The sequence below is a fragment of the Grosmannia clavigera genome, assembly GCF_000143105.1.
Source record: "Grosmannia clavigera kw1407 unplaced genomic scaffold GCSC_144, whole genome shotgun sequence".
Classification (NCBI taxonomy): Eukaryota; Fungi; Ascomycota; class Sordariomycetes; order Ophiostomatales; family Ophiostomataceae; genus Leptographium; species Leptographium clavigerum.
This window is the reverse complement of record NW_014040797.1, coordinates 623102-637361: the sequence shown is the minus strand read 5'-3', so window position 1 is coordinate 637361 and position 14260 is coordinate 623102. Positions and strand designations below refer to the sequence as shown.

Below are 14260 nucleotides of genomic sequence, written 5' to 3'. Positions count from 1 at the left end.
TTCTTTAGGCCACCACTGATCCTAGCCTTGGAAGAGCCACTTGATTAGACCAAGGCAGCTGTCAACGCTGCCACCTATGCGGTTGAATGTATGGCCTGGGCTTTAACGGGTTTGATGATTACCCCTTGATACTCAGAGGAAGGGAGAATACACAAGACCCTCAAATTCTTTTAAGACTGCCTTGAGCCAAATGCGCCAAGAAATCAGTCACCAGACCGTCGCTCTCTTAGAGCATCCGACCTACGGCATACGTGGACAAGAAGGTGCATACTGAATCTAAACAATCATGGCTCAACAATCACAGTTTCAATAATCACCCAACAGTCGAAATGTTTTTAAGCAAAGTAGTTTGTTCTGTTAACAGAGCGTTGGTTTACAAAGGCTTTGTTATGCCTACTTCGCGTTAATTACCCGCGACTGCAAACATCCAAATTGAAATCGGAAGCACGAGGAAGGACGGTAAGATGGGTGAACCCCAGGAGAAAAGTAAGGTTCTCAATGTCATACAGCCACAAAGGAGGCTGTTACTGTCTGAAGTTATATGATCACGTGGCAGAGTCACTTGCCTTGTGAGCGACCCCTTCACGTGATACGGCTTTATTGTCGTGGAAGTATCTCTCGACAATCCCGACCAAATGAGAGAGCCTTAATAATCTACCTCGGCCAGTTCGCCGGCAAGCAATTCTTTAGTCAGAATAATAATACAGCCACGATCCTTTCGGCTTCACAAAATAGGGCCTGAGTAATCCTTTCATACGCGCTATGTACTCGCAGCTGAACGAAGTACGGCGTACTTCGTACTACTTCGTACATATCCTATTATAGACGCGTTCTCTTAGTGTTCTTCCAGCTGCATCGACGATCGGCCCCCTAAACTCCCTGTCATCCGAACGGCCGTCCCCTAATGCACCACTAACGTTATAGAAGGACCCATTGTTCTCTCTTCCTCCTATACTCCTTCCGTCCTCCGCCGATCAGCACTAAGCATCTTAGTCTCATTACCAAGATATTCTTACCCGTTACGCTCTTTGATATATCCCAAGGCTATTTGCTGGCATTTCGGCTGCCCATTTCTGCCGATTCTCTTCCACGCTCATCCAACAACAAAAGGAATTGACCCCTTCACGCCGCGTTTAGCGCCCACCCAGCTACATCCGATAGCAAGTTGGCGACAACGGCGCATACGAGCCAAGCCCAACCCAGTTGAGTCGAGGACTCACTGTCGCCACCAGGATGCGTCTTGCATTGCAAAAGACGCTCGCTCAGCGCGCGCTCTTGCTCTTGCAGACCTTGGCTATCTTGAGTCCTGTCGTAAAAGCCTTTTACATTCCAGGTTCGTTCTTGGCGCAATGCGAAGACGGCCTCTCCCTCAAGCTGACTGTGCTGCTTCTGCTTCTCCAGGCTGGTCGATCAGGAGCTATGCCGACAAGGAACAGATCCCACTACTCGTCAACAAGGTATATTCGGACAACACGCAGCTGCAGTATGCCTACTTCGACCTCCCCTTTGTTTGCCCGCCGACGGGGCAGAATCGCCACGGCGGTCTTCTCAGCGGACAAAGCCTTCCGCTCAACCTGGGCGAAGTGCTGCGGGGCGACCGAATTACAGCTTCCGACGTAGATCTCACCATGGGCCAGAACACCGAGTGCAAGTATCTCTGCACCCGGGACATGTCCCGGAAGGAGCTGAACCGTGCCAAGCAGATGGTCCGCGAGGGCTACGTGGTTGAGTGGATCGTCGATAATCTCCCTGGAGCCACCAGCTTCGTCACCGTCGACAAGACACGCAAGTACTACGCCGCTGGCTTCAAGCTTGGCTTTACCGACTCATCTTCGGGCAAGCCCCGCTACTTTCTCAACAACCACCACACTATCGTCATCCGCTACCGCAAGGCTGCCGGACACGCCGGCGAGCGTGGGAAGAAGATCGTTGTCGGCTTCGAGGTCTACAGCAAGAGCATCGGCCCTACCAACAAACGGCTGGAGGACGGCTGTCCTGCCGACCTGCGCACAATCGACCAGAACTTTGAGCTCTATCTCGCCCCCAACCGCTCCTCCACCCCGGAAGACAAAGCTCGATACGAGCACTCGTCGTACCACCCGGACCCCTCTGAGGATTACGGTGCCGAAGACGACGGCTCGCGCCTCTCGATCCCGTACTCCTACTCTGTCTACTTCCAGGAGGACAATTCGGTCGAATGGGGACACCGTTGGGACCTCTACTTTGTCAACCAGGAGGAGGGCTCCAAGATCCACTGGCTGGCCATCATCAACTCGCTCATCATCTGCGGCCTGCTCACCGGCATCGTGCTGATTATTCTTGCCAAGACCATACGCACTGACATTAAGAGTTACAAGGATGCCCTGGTCGAGGAGGGCAAATCGCGCACAAAGCGACGCAGCCGGAGGGCTGTTGGCCAGAGCGGCGCTGGGTCTGGGACTGGAAGCGCGACCCCGACGGTGGGCGAGAAGGTGCCGGTCTCAAGCGTGGGCGTTGGAGTCGGTCTCGGCCTGCTCGACCAGGAGGCTGATGCGGCGCTGTCCGGTGGCGACGATGAGGCCCTGTCCTCGGGCGACGAGGCCTTGGAAGATGTGACAGGCTGGAAGATGCTGCACGGCGACGTATTTCGAACTCCGGTCCACGGGTCGCTGCTCGCCCCTCTTGTCGGCTCGGGCATGCAGCTGCTCTTCATGGCCTTCAGCCTGGTCTTTCTAAGTGCGGTCGGTATCCTAAACCCCAGCTTCCGGGGCGGCTTCGTCAGCTTTGCCATCGGCCTGTTTGTCTTTGCCGGAGTCTTTTCCGGCTACTTCTCGGCTCGGGTCTACCGCACCTTTGACGGCCAAAACTGGCGCCGGAACACGCTCGTTACCGCCATCCTGTTTCCGGGGCTGCTCTTCAGCGCCGTCTTTGTCCTGAACCTGTTCGTCTGGGCACAGGCTTCGAGCACGGCCATCCCGTTTGGGACACTCATCGGCATCCTCCTCCTCTGGGTCGGCATACAGGTGCCTCTGGTGTATGTCGGTTCTTGGTACGGCTACGTGCGAATCGGTGCTTGGGAGCATCCTACCAAGATCCATGCTGTGCCACGCCAGATCCCTCAACAGGCATGGTATATTCGCGACGTTCGGACGATATTGCTGGCGGGGCTTATTCCGTTCGCGGTAATCTTCATCGAGCTTCTGTTTGTCTTTCAGTCGGTATGGCAGGACAAGAGTGGCTACTACTACGTGTTTGGTTTTCTGTCTGTCGTATCGACAATTCTCATTGTCACCATCGCCGAGGTGACCGTTGTGACGATCTACATTCAGCTGTGCTCGGAGAATTACAACTGGTGGTGGCAGTCGTTCCTCGTCGGCGGCGGCAGCTCTGTCTGGGTCTTCCTGTACTGCATCTGGTACTACTTTGCAAAGCTGCACATTACGGGCTTTGTGAGCAGCCTGCTGTTCTTCAGCCACAGCTTCATTGCCTGCTGTGTGTACGCCCTGCTCACCGGAACGGTCGGTTTCCTGAGCGCCTACGCGTTTGTTCGTAGGTTATACGGGTAAGTTGGACCAGACAAACTCTCTTCTGTACGAGTCTCCATTCTAACCGAACCAGTGCCATCAAGGCGGATTAATTTATAATGAAAAATGGGAAGTACAACATCTACACCGAAACGGCATCTAATCCGAAGCGTTTCTTTTTGATAGATTTAGCGTGGGTATATGGCGTTGTGCTTTTGGTATAACGAGCTAGATGTATCGTAGGATGCAGTCAAGTTCTGGACGGGGAGCGGAGGCCACCGCCAACCCCTGGCATTGGGCCACATATTTGGGTCAACAGTCATTTTTAGTGCACATGAAGTAGACTTGGAAAAGGTGTATACATCAAAATTTACACAGGCTCAGCACTCAGTCAGGACGAAGGAAGTGTGGTTTGTCGAAAGACAAAAGTAGTCTGCGGCATACAGTCACGTGACACAAAGCGTGACGCAGCTAAAGCTAGAGCACGTGATCCAGATCGCGTTCGCGCCTCGCGAGTGTCGCAAAAAAGCCAAGCAACAAATATACAGGGTCAACGGCACGACGACCGCAATAACAGCTAGAAGCTAAGAACGTAGGCGCTGGGCATAGCTCTGCCGTGCGCATTTCTCCGTCTCGACGCGTCTGCTTGATATCTGATTGTCGGTCTTGGCCCTGTACAGCTCCTGTATCTCAATAGCCCCCCGTTTTTTCTCTTTTCTCAATTATCTTTTTCCCTTCTTCACCATGTCCGCCCAATCGAGCAAATGGCGCGAAGAGCAGATTCTCATCCTCTGTCCTGGCAGCCGCACGACAATGGCCCAGCTCGGCTGCCACGAGCTGACGCCGCCGGCATACCGGATTCCGACACGCATGTTCCGGGACGAAGACTCGGACGAGTGGCGGCCGTACCGCACGTGGAAGCGCAGGAAGATGACGGTGGCAGCTGAGGACAACGGCGCTGCAACCGACAAGGACGAGTGGGAGTACGTGGAGGACCCGGACTCGGACGAGGGTGCTGTGCATCCAATGGAGGGTAAGGCTTTGTGGCGGGGGCTCGCAAGGACTGCAGAGTGCTAACACGGGTAATCAGGCGGCTACATCACCAACATGGAGGCCTTTCTCGCCTTTCTCGAGCACGTGCACGGCCTCCTGACGACGACGTACCACAACACGCCGATCGTGCTGATGGCGTCGCCGCAGTGGACGCGACCGGACTGTGAGGCCATCGCGCTATACATCTTTGAGAAGACGCGGACGCCGGCCTTGTGCATGATCAACAGCGCGCTAGCTACACAGTACGGCCTCAAGTGGCCACACATGACGGTGGTGGACATTGGGTTCGAAAAGGTCGACGTAACGTGTATCTACGACAGCCGGATTGTCAACCACATGGACATTGGCTACCCGGCCGAGCCGGGCGAGGACCGGGTGATCTCGGGCGGCGAGGTGTTTACGCAGCGGCTGGTGGAGCTGCTGCGGCGAAAGGACTTCACGTACGAGATGGCAGAGCAGCTGAAGAAGAGCGCGATCTGCGAGGTGTTGCCGTACGCGCCTGACTGTCCACAGCTGATGGAGCTGCCGGAGGACGAGCCGGGGGCAGCGCTGGTTATGGCGCCAGTGGTGACGATCGAGCCGGTGGTGGTCGGCGACGGGTCGCTAGCAGTTGCAGCGGACGTGGACGCCGATCTAGCGATGGAAGACGGGGTGGTGGCGGCTGACAACGACGGAGTGCTGGACGTGGCGGCCATTGTGACGACGGGACAGACAAAGGAGTTTCTGGCCAAGAAGGAGAAGGAGAAGACGGAGCGAGGCCGCTTTGGACGGCGGGCAAAGGAGAAGGAGGCCGAGGCGGCCAAACCGGTGCGGCTGCCCAACGCGAAGCGGGCGCGCACGATATTCCACTTTGAGGAGCTGATCGAGGACGACGAGCCGCCGCAGCAGGCGAGCCATCGGGGCAGCGGAGCTGGCGATGGTGGCGCTGGCGGAAGTGGCGGTGCAGGTGGTGCAGCAGGTTCGACGAACGGCAAGGCTCGTGACGAAGACGCAGAGGGCAGCGAGGATGGCTCGGACGCGGAAGGATCCGAGATGGACGAGGACGAGGACGAGGACGGCGAGGGTGAGGGCGAAGGTGAAGGCGAAGAGGGCGATGGAGGGGCAGAATCCAGAGAGGCAGCAGAAACCAAGACGGAAGAGAAGACTGCGTTCGTGAAGCCCGAAGACGGTGTCGAGGCGGCTGATAAGACGACGGAAGCAGAAGCAGCAGGAGCAGCTGCCATCACAGGCGAAGACGCGACGATGGCGGATGTGGCAGCAGCCTCGGAGACCACGGAGACCAAGGAGACAAAAGAGGTGCCAGCAGGCGAGACGGCCGAAACGACGCAGCAGGCCACAGCAGTCCCGTCAACGCTATCGACAGCGGCCATGGCAGCCGTGGCGGCCGAACAGCAGGGACGCCGGTTCAAGCGACTGCGACGGGACCTGGAGATCGGGCTGGAGCGGTTCACGTTTGCGGACCGGACGGAGATTGACCGGATCGTCGCGACGATTTACCGGACAGTGCAGGGAATCCAGGACATGTACATGCGGCCGTCGTGCTGGGAGAATCTGGTATTTGTCGGCAACGGCAGTCGGCTGCGCGGATTGCGTGAGAACATCTTGCAGACGCTGCAGAGCCGCCACCTGATCTCGCCCTCGACCGCGACCATCTTCACGTCCGAGCTGCCAAGTCATCTGGGCACACCCACGGGCACCGGTGCCCAGACGCCGACCGGCAGCGGCTTCTTGGCACCGGCAGCTGTGTCGACCTCGGTCAACCCACTCCTGCAGGCTGCCACCACGGCGTCGCTCGGTGGACCTGGTTCGGTCACCGGCGCCGACGGCTCTTCGCACGTGCACCACTTCCACGCCCAGACTCCCACGGCTATCAAGACGGCCGTCTTGCCGTCATACCTCAGCGAGTGGACCAAGAACGGCTTCGAGGAGGCCATGTTCCTCGGCGCTCAGGTCGCCGCCCGTCTCGCCTTCTGCGTCCACAACCTGGACGCACAGGGACTCGAGAGCCAGCGGCTGATGTACCTTAGCCGCATCGACTACAAGTGAGTGTGCACTGTCTCTTTGTCTCGTTGTTTGTTGTCCAACCTATATGCTGACGTAATCACAGCGAGCTCGGCCCCAAAGGCATCCGGACACACTCCCTCCTGGGGTAGCTGGGCTATTACATCAGATATTAGTAAGGAGATCTTTGAAGACAACTGAATTAGGCCCAAGTCTCGACATTATGTATTATTATCCAACCCTCCAGCCGACGTTCTATTTTTACTATGTTCATGATCTCGTGTATGCCTTTTATCCAAATCAATACGCCAGCCTAGTGGCTGCCATACCCCGGCAGCACACTCGTCTCCTGGAAGCGAGCATCTGGCATCTCAAGCATGCGTGGCATCAGGAAAGCATCAGCCTCGGCCTCCTCCATGGCGGCATCGAAACTCGGAAGGCCGTGTTCGTCAGGCTGGCCGACAGCTCTATCGCTGCTACCGACGATGATGCGTATTGGCATCGTCAGCGTGATTGTGGTCGTACCCACTATGCTGCTGCTGCTGCTTCTGCTGCTGCTGCTACTGCCGTTGCCCCGCCCGCTCTTCTTGCTGTATCGGCTGGACGAGGTGGTCGAGCTGGGCGCGACAGACACGCTGAGCTGCAGAGAGTACGTCCGGGAGACGATGCACGAGTGAAACGTGGGCAGGAACGTCTTGCGGTCAGCCGGCAGCTGCAGGGGCACGAGCAGGTCGGTTGTGTAGGAGATCCCGACGGCGTCTTTGCTGGCCTGGCCGTCGAGGCCGTTCTGCACAGCGACGTCGTCGTCATTTGGGCTTCCGTCGCTGCAGTAGCCTGAGTCACGCCGGCTGGTCGTCACCTGCGGCTCCCACGCGTTCTCGCTGCTGCCAAAGTTGCGCGAGAGCAGCGACACGGACGTGTCGTAGTAGCAGGCCCGCTCCAAGAGCACGCCACCAGACGACCAGGTCCCGGGATTCGGCAGGGCGACAATGGGGCCCAAACTAAAGTAGGTGTGTGCCAGCAGCTTAGCCGAGACGGCAGTGATGCGCGGTGGCGGCACGTCGACAGCTGTGGGGTCGAAGCGCAGGCTGACACGCGCAGCCGTGGGCGAGGCAGTCTGTCCGTCTGTCGAGAGGATGACGGGCGTGGCAGGTTCGGTCACGGTGGCGTGAACGCAGCCCAGCTTGCTGCTGGCCGTGCGCAGAAGCGGCATCAGCAGGCCCTTGCGCAGGGACTTGGATTTCGACAGAGTGTAGTAGCCACGGCTTCTGCTGTTGTTGTTGTTATCGTCTGTGCTCGTAAACAATTCGTCGTCATCGGGGGCGATGCCAGCTGGCAGGATGCGGACGGACTGCGTGGCCTCGGCGACAACGGTGGGATGGCCATGCTTGGCCGAGTCGGCATCGCGGAAGATGCGAGCACGGACGACGTACTTGACACGGGCCATATCCGGCGTCATGTCGTCACGCTCCCAGGCACCATCACCCATAGTCGGCGGCAGGCAGACGTGGTGGTCGCGCACCCGATCGGACTTGGCCACGTGGTTGCAGGCGCCGAGTGTCAGATGTGCCGGCACGACAAAGCGGAAGGGCAGCACGTATTCCTGGCCGGTTTCGAGCACTCGCGGCACCGGATAGGCCGATGGCGCAATGGGCATGGCCATCTTGAGCAGGATGTGACTCGACTCGCGCACGCCGCTGACGGCATCGATCTGTGTGCGCGAGGCGCCCAGCAGCACGATCTCAAAGGCGTCAAAGGGCACGTCTCGCTGCGTGACGATCCGCACGCTGCCCGTGATCGAGTCGCCCGTCGTGTATACCCGTGACTGAAAATGGTTGTCCAGCAACACCTCCATGTTGGTCTTGGGGAATGCCGATCGTCGGCTGGTGCTGGCTCCAAACGAGAACGTGCTACTGCTGCTGCTGCCGCCGTCGTAGAGGCTGCCAGTCAGGTTGGCAAACATGTTGTTGCCTAGAAGATATTGATGGGATTATGGTATACGGGGATACAACGACGTGAAAGTCCGGTGTCTGTTAATATCTTGGATCTCTGTACATTGTCATCACAACAATGCAGGGAGAAGTACCAAGGAGCCAGGTCTTTATACATGTCGCCAAGACCGCAACATCCAAGAACAAGCCATGCCAGCAAGGGCGCAGCTTGTAGATGTATCTGGTCAGGCTCGGCTGCAAGATCAGCTAGCTCGAACTTTGAGTCATGCTGCCTGGCTTCCGAGAGCACGTTCCCACCCTCCACGAGTCCGGACCGGTCTGCCAAGCGTTCCTCAAAGGGCGAAAACATGTCGTTTTGTGGGTGTCATAAGCGGGGATCAGAAGGCTGAGAGAGAGAAGGACTAGCGTTCGATGCTACTCTCTTGGCCGTGCTTTAAACGGCCTGCCTGCTGAGGGTGTAATAAGCCATTGCACCTTCCTCGTCTCTGTTCACTGGCCCGTCTGACGTACTGCCTCCTTCCCTGTCTTCTTTGCTTTCTTTCCTCTGAACTGCTTGGGAAGGCACGTCTAGGCAATCAGGCCGCTTGCCGGCCAACGTTGCCGATTTCTTGCGCCAAGGAAACGCATGTCAATGAATGGGCGCTGGCTAGTCCCGTTGCGGAAATAGTAGACACTAGACTGGCAAAGTAAGACGGACATGAAAGCCACCGCCTTGACTTCGGCGTTCTGGGTTTTCACTACTCCCATCCTTCACACAGGTTGCACCCATCACATAGACGGTTACGTAAAGAACCTGCAGCCGCTAGCTTAACTGCTACCTCCAGACACGTGAGTTCATAAGGGTGTTTGTACTTTGTACGAGTTGTCTATATTGCTTTATGTTTGGCTCTCCATCCATTTTTTCGTCATACCTCCATTTGTAATCCAACACTGCTAAAGACGCGCGCCACTCGAAGAGCATATTGTAATTTAAATTACTTGTTAGCATCTTCGTGTCATCCGTCTACTGCCACGAAATGTAGAGCATGATGCCAGCGCCGGCAGCAATGGCGCCAAACTGCACCAGCGTCTTGCGCAGCTCGCCCAGCTTGCTGCTGCCCTTCTTCTCCAGGTCCGTCTCGAGCAGCTCCGGGATGACGGCCACCGTGCCGACGTAGAGAAACGTGCCCGCCGTGAAAGGCAGCAGCAGGTCCCCCCACGTCAGACTGGTGCCCATGAGGCCGCCTCGGCCAGCGCTGGCCGACCAGGGAGCAGCGGCCGAGTTTGTCATGGTGCTGCCGCTGGTGCTGCCGCCAAGCTCCTGCACTAGGATACCGATGACCGTGCCCAGCAGCGCGCCGAGAGCCGTGATGAACTGGGCGCCCAGGGCTGCTCGCTTCGAGAAGCCAGACTGCACCAGCAGGGCAAAATCGCCGACCTCGTGGGGGATCTCATGGAAGAACACGGCCACCGTAGTGGTTGCACCGATCGTCGGCGACGCATAGAAGGAGGCCGACATGGCCAGACCGTCGGTGATGTTGTGTGTAAAGTCGGCGCTAGGCTGTTAGAGAAGGGGAGAATGACAAGAAGAAGCCGAAAAGGGGAAACGAAAGAAACGTACACCATGTTCAGGTAGCCGGAAAGCTTGATGCTGGCGCTGGCTTCATGCGTCGACTCGACAGCGACGACAGCAGCCTTGTCGTCCTTCTTGCCGGAGCTCTTCTTGCGGGACGTGACCGATGCAGACGTCGTGTCGGCCGACGAGGTCACGGCCGAGGCTGGGACATTGTGACTGTGGCTGTGGCCGTGCTCGTGACCACCGCCGCCGCCAGTGGCGATGCGCAGGCCCTTGTCCATGGCGACAAAGGTCATGAAGCCGACCATGATGGCGACGCCAAGGAGCAGGTTGCGGTTGGGCTCGACCAGCACGAGCCGAGCGCGATCAGCCCGCTCGTCGTCCTCGCCCACAAAGATCTCGGGCAGCAGGTGGAAGAGCGTGTCGCCGAGAAGGCCGCCAACAGCAAAGGCCACCATGACCGAGAGCGAGCTTGGGTCGATGTCGGTCGGACAGAGCGCCAGCAGAAAGTTGGGCGGTCCCGAGATGTAGAGCGTCGCCAGAAGTGCGTTCACAGCCGGACTGCCCGGAAACAACAACGAGAAGAGGCGCGACTTGGTCGACGACGTCTCCTCGCCATCCTCGTCGCCACCCTGCAGCAGCAGCTGCCGCTTCTGCTCGCCCAGCGCCCGCACCACCCCGCATTCGGCCCGCAACTTCTCGTTGAGCTCGAGCGAGCCCAGCGGCGGCAGCCGTGCCACGTTCGACACGGTCGCCGACCCAGCCGCCACCTGGGATGTTGCCACCTCCGCCGAGACGGTCACGATTCCGCTGGAGGCCACAAGCACGCCGAGGGCCAGGGCCAGGGCCATCAAGGGCCGGCCGCGCCGTCCGAGAGCGAATGGGACCATGGTGACAGAAAACGGTGTCAAAGGAGAGAAGGGCCTGTGGCAATGGGCACGCGACACAAACCCAATGGACAGTTGGCGCGTCTTGGGGGAAGCTCCAGAGATCGGAGATTGGGCCCAAGAGACAGATTTTGGAAAGTTGCTGCTGGAAGGGCACGTGATGCTTCCGGCTAGTGGGCTTGCCCCAGCAAAAGGCATGGCAGTGCCAAGAGCATCGTCGCTTCCCGACGCTTGGCTCTTTCCGTGTCAGGAACCGTTGGCTGATAGGCTGCGCGATAAACTGTACGTAGCAGACATAACCTTGTTGTATTTGCGCTGCAGCTGTCGTGCTCAAATCATCACAGATATAATCAACCTGCGAATAAACATCCGAAATGGCCACGTCGCCTACCCTTCACAACGGACCACGGCGTCGAGCAGATTGTTATCTAGCCAGCTTCCTACCATCCAAAATAACTTGATGGGAGCTTGTGAGATCTGCAGATGATAGCTTGAAACTCCATGGGGCTAAAAGTTGGGGGGGAGGGCAGGATTGGACAAGACAGTGTCATACGTCGCAATTAGGACGGAGCCCAGCTAGAGAAGAGGTCAGAAGATACGTGTCGACCTCGGTGTTCCCCTCCTTTTTCGATCAAGACACGGTTCAAAGTACTTCTGTCGTTCTGAGTGAGAATTTCTCTCACCCTTACTTCTGCCTTCGTCCGCAACTCTCAAAACAAAGCCACCTCCGACACTTGTGTCCTCACACCTATCTCAGCCCCGCCTTCACCATCACCCCACCGATCTAACTTGATGGCGTGGCTTCCGCACGGATGCTCGAGCTCCGGCCATCTCTTTGGCGATGGCCTGGGCGAGTCGGCCACGGTGCCGGCCGTGGCCACGTACCGCGGACGGCTCTGGTGTCTCTGGACAGATCTCAAGGGCCAGCTGTGGTATGCGCACACGGGCGGCAGCGGCAACGACGAGCAGTTTAGCGAGCGACGGCCGCTACCACTGAACGGGCTGCCAGTACTGGCCAACCTGAATGGGGTGCTGCATGTACTTATCGTGCAGGCGGGCAGCGGCGAGATGGCGCACTTTGTGCGCGACGACGACGACACGGCGATGGAGTGGGCATCGCTGGGTACGCTGGACACGACCGCAGGCTTCGTGGCCCATTCGACGCCGGCCGTGGTAGCGTTCCACAACAAGCTCTTCCTAGCCTTTCTGCGGGACGGACAGCTCTACTTCGCCGTGTGGGCAGCGCTGGGAGCGGACGCAAAGACGTGGACGGCGCCGCAGGAGGTGGACGACAGCGGGGCGGCCACCAAGTTCCGTGGGATCCCGGCGCTGTGCGTGATCGACGGAGTGCTGCACCTGCTCTGCGGAGCAGACACGGAAGAGCGGCACATCATCGGCTACCGCTACGACTACATTGCGCAGACGTGGGCGCAGAGCGACGACGTGTCGGAGGGCCGGGCAGCATCGGGCGTGAGCGCGGTGTCGTTTGGGCGCAGCGCGTACCTGGGAATCATCGAGGCCGGGCCGGGCGACGAGTCGCACGCGGTGTACGTGGCAGCCTTCAACGAGGGCGTGTGGGAGGCGCACGAACAGGTGGCGGGCGCGTCGGCAGCCGATCCGCCACAGATTGCCATCCTCAACGGGCGGGTACACTGCATCTTCAACGACAACACAGCGACACGTGATCTGCGGTGGTACTCGCGGCCGGTGCTCAAGTACGGGCTGTCATCGTGGATGGCGGGCGTGGACGACGACCGGGCACTGTCGGACCTGACGATCCCAGGCACACACGACAGCTGCGCGCGCAGCAACATCCCGTTTGTGCGCACGCAGTACCTGTCGGTGGCCCAGCAGCTGGCGTTGGGGATCCGCTTTCTGGACCTGCGGCTGCGGCGACACAAGAACGGCAAGCTGTACTGCTACCACGGCGGGATTCCGATCGACTACCCGCGCTACCTGTCGTTTGAGACGGTGATGGACGAGATCTGGAAGTTCCTGTGGCCGGCCGGCCAGGACGAGCCGACCGAGACGGTGCTGGTGTCGATCAACAACGACGACACGTCAGACGAGCAGAAGGCCAATCCGGATGTGTTCTACGGTGCTGTGGCTGACGCCGTGGCTGCGACGCCGCCGTGGCCGGGCAACGGACAGCACCGCTGGCATGTGGAGCCACTGACGCCGCGGCTGGGCGACGTGCGCGGCCGGGCGGTGCTACTGCGGCGCTATGCCGGTGACCCGACGGTGGCGGCGACGGGACGACACGGGCTCGACCTGTCGACTTGGAAAGACGACAACCCGGACTTTACGATTGTGACACCGACACGAGTGCGGGTGCGCCTGCAGGACAAGTGGAAGTACGCAGAGCGGATCGCGCTGCACGACCTGGTCGGATCCAAGGCGTCGTTTGTACAGCAGATGATGGCCAACGCGGCCGGCCAGCTGGAGGCCACACCGGAGGAGCAGCACGACTGGTACGTCAACTTCTGTTCGGCCGTGGGCGACCCGGTCGAGCACGGCGAGATCGCCGAGTCCAAGTGGATTGCGGTGGGCGCGCACAGCGACTTTGTGGGCAAGTGGGTGCCGGGAATGAATGTGCAGACGAGCGCACATCTGCAAGAGAAGTACGGCGCCGGTGTGCGAGCTCGGCTGGGCATTGTCAACCTCGACTACCCGGAGCTGCCAGAGGACAATGACCTGGTGGCGCGGCTGATTGAGACGAACCTGGGGACAGACAACGAGTAGAGTACTCGTGCATACATAGCTCATACACATACTTTGTGCTGAGCTGGCACGTTGTGACGTGTGCAGTCAAAGAGTTTTATTGTTTGTTGGCACGAGGATCGAGCCACAGTATCGCACCGTATGGAACACACAGTCTGCTAATCAACTCATTCCGATGGTGTCTTTTCGGCCGCGCATGACGTGGACACGGCCAATGCTACTGTGTGTTATTGTTGGCAGGACTTGCGAGAAACGTTACTTATGCTGGGGCTTACTCCGTACTGGACCATGGCTCAAATTGAATGCCACTGCGCCATGTCCGCTATAGCCGAGAGGCAGTTCTAGGCCCGGCAGGCCCCTGCGCGGACTGTCCATAAAAAGACACGGCACAGCTGTGTGGATGCTCGGGAATTGCGGTTGATCTATACGGGGGTTGCACTTCATTCCTTTGTTATTGATGCTATAATTATACACGAGAGAAGCCGGACGGCCGTTCCGGCGTTCCATCCAGGCTCCAAGAAAACTCTTCACGGCTAGTGGCGTTCTGAGCCAATACTATGTAGACATGCGGTGGACCAGGACTCGGTC

The 14260-nt window shown here is 58.6% G+C and overlaps 5 protein-coding genes across 5 annotated transcripts; 3 read left to right on the top strand and 2 right to left on the bottom strand.

Moving 5' to 3' along the window:
* Nucleotides 1-1233: 1233 nt before the first annotated feature.
* On the top strand, nucleotides 1234-3616 carry CMQ_3151 (multispanning membrane protein; the record flags this gene model as incomplete). Its single annotated transcript, XM_014317229.1, has 3 exons — nucleotides 1234-1333; nucleotides 1402-3541; nucleotides 3598-3616. The coding sequence occupies 3 exons, from the start codon at nucleotides 1234-1236 to the stop codon at nucleotides 3614-3616; spliced, it is 2259 nt and encodes a 752-aa protein (XP_014172704.1).
* A 631-nt stretch (nucleotides 3617-4247) lies between these two features.
* On the top strand, nucleotides 4248-6709 carry CMQ_3058 (chromatin remodeling complex subunit; the record flags this gene model as incomplete). The annotated part of the gene is made up of 3 exons (XM_014317136.1): nucleotides 4248-4536; nucleotides 4594-6598; nucleotides 6664-6709. The coding sequence occupies 3 exons, from the start codon at nucleotides 4248-4250 to the stop codon at nucleotides 6707-6709; spliced, it is 2340 nt and encodes a 779-aa protein (XP_014172611.1).
* A 161-nt stretch (nucleotides 6710-6870) lies between these two features.
* CMQ_2928 (arrestin n-terminal domain containing protein) lies at nucleotides 6871-8520 on the bottom strand (the record flags this gene model as incomplete). The annotated part of the gene is made up of 1 exon (XM_014317006.1): nucleotides 6871-8520. The coding sequence occupies one exon, from the start codon at nucleotides 8518-8520 to the stop codon at nucleotides 6871-6873; it is 1650 nt and encodes a 549-aa protein (XP_014172481.1).
* Nucleotides 8521-9512: 992 nt separating this feature from the next.
* Nucleotides 9513-10954, bottom strand: CMQ_2874 (zip family metal cation transporter; the record flags this gene model as incomplete). The annotated part of the gene is made up of 2 exons (XM_014316952.1): nucleotides 9513-10044; nucleotides 10110-10954. 2 exons carry the CDS (start codon nucleotides 10952-10954, stop codon nucleotides 9513-9515), a joined length of 1377 nt encoding a protein of 458 aa, XP_014172427.1.
* A 789-nt stretch (nucleotides 10955-11743) lies between these two features.
* Nucleotides 11744-13693, top strand: CMQ_2514 (phosphatidylinositol-specific phospholipase; the record flags this gene model as incomplete). Its single annotated transcript, XM_014316592.1, has 1 exon — nucleotides 11744-13693. One exon carries the CDS (start codon nucleotides 11744-11746, stop codon nucleotides 13691-13693), a length of 1950 nt encoding a protein of 649 aa, XP_014172067.1.
* Nucleotides 13694-14260: the final 567 nt, after the last annotated feature.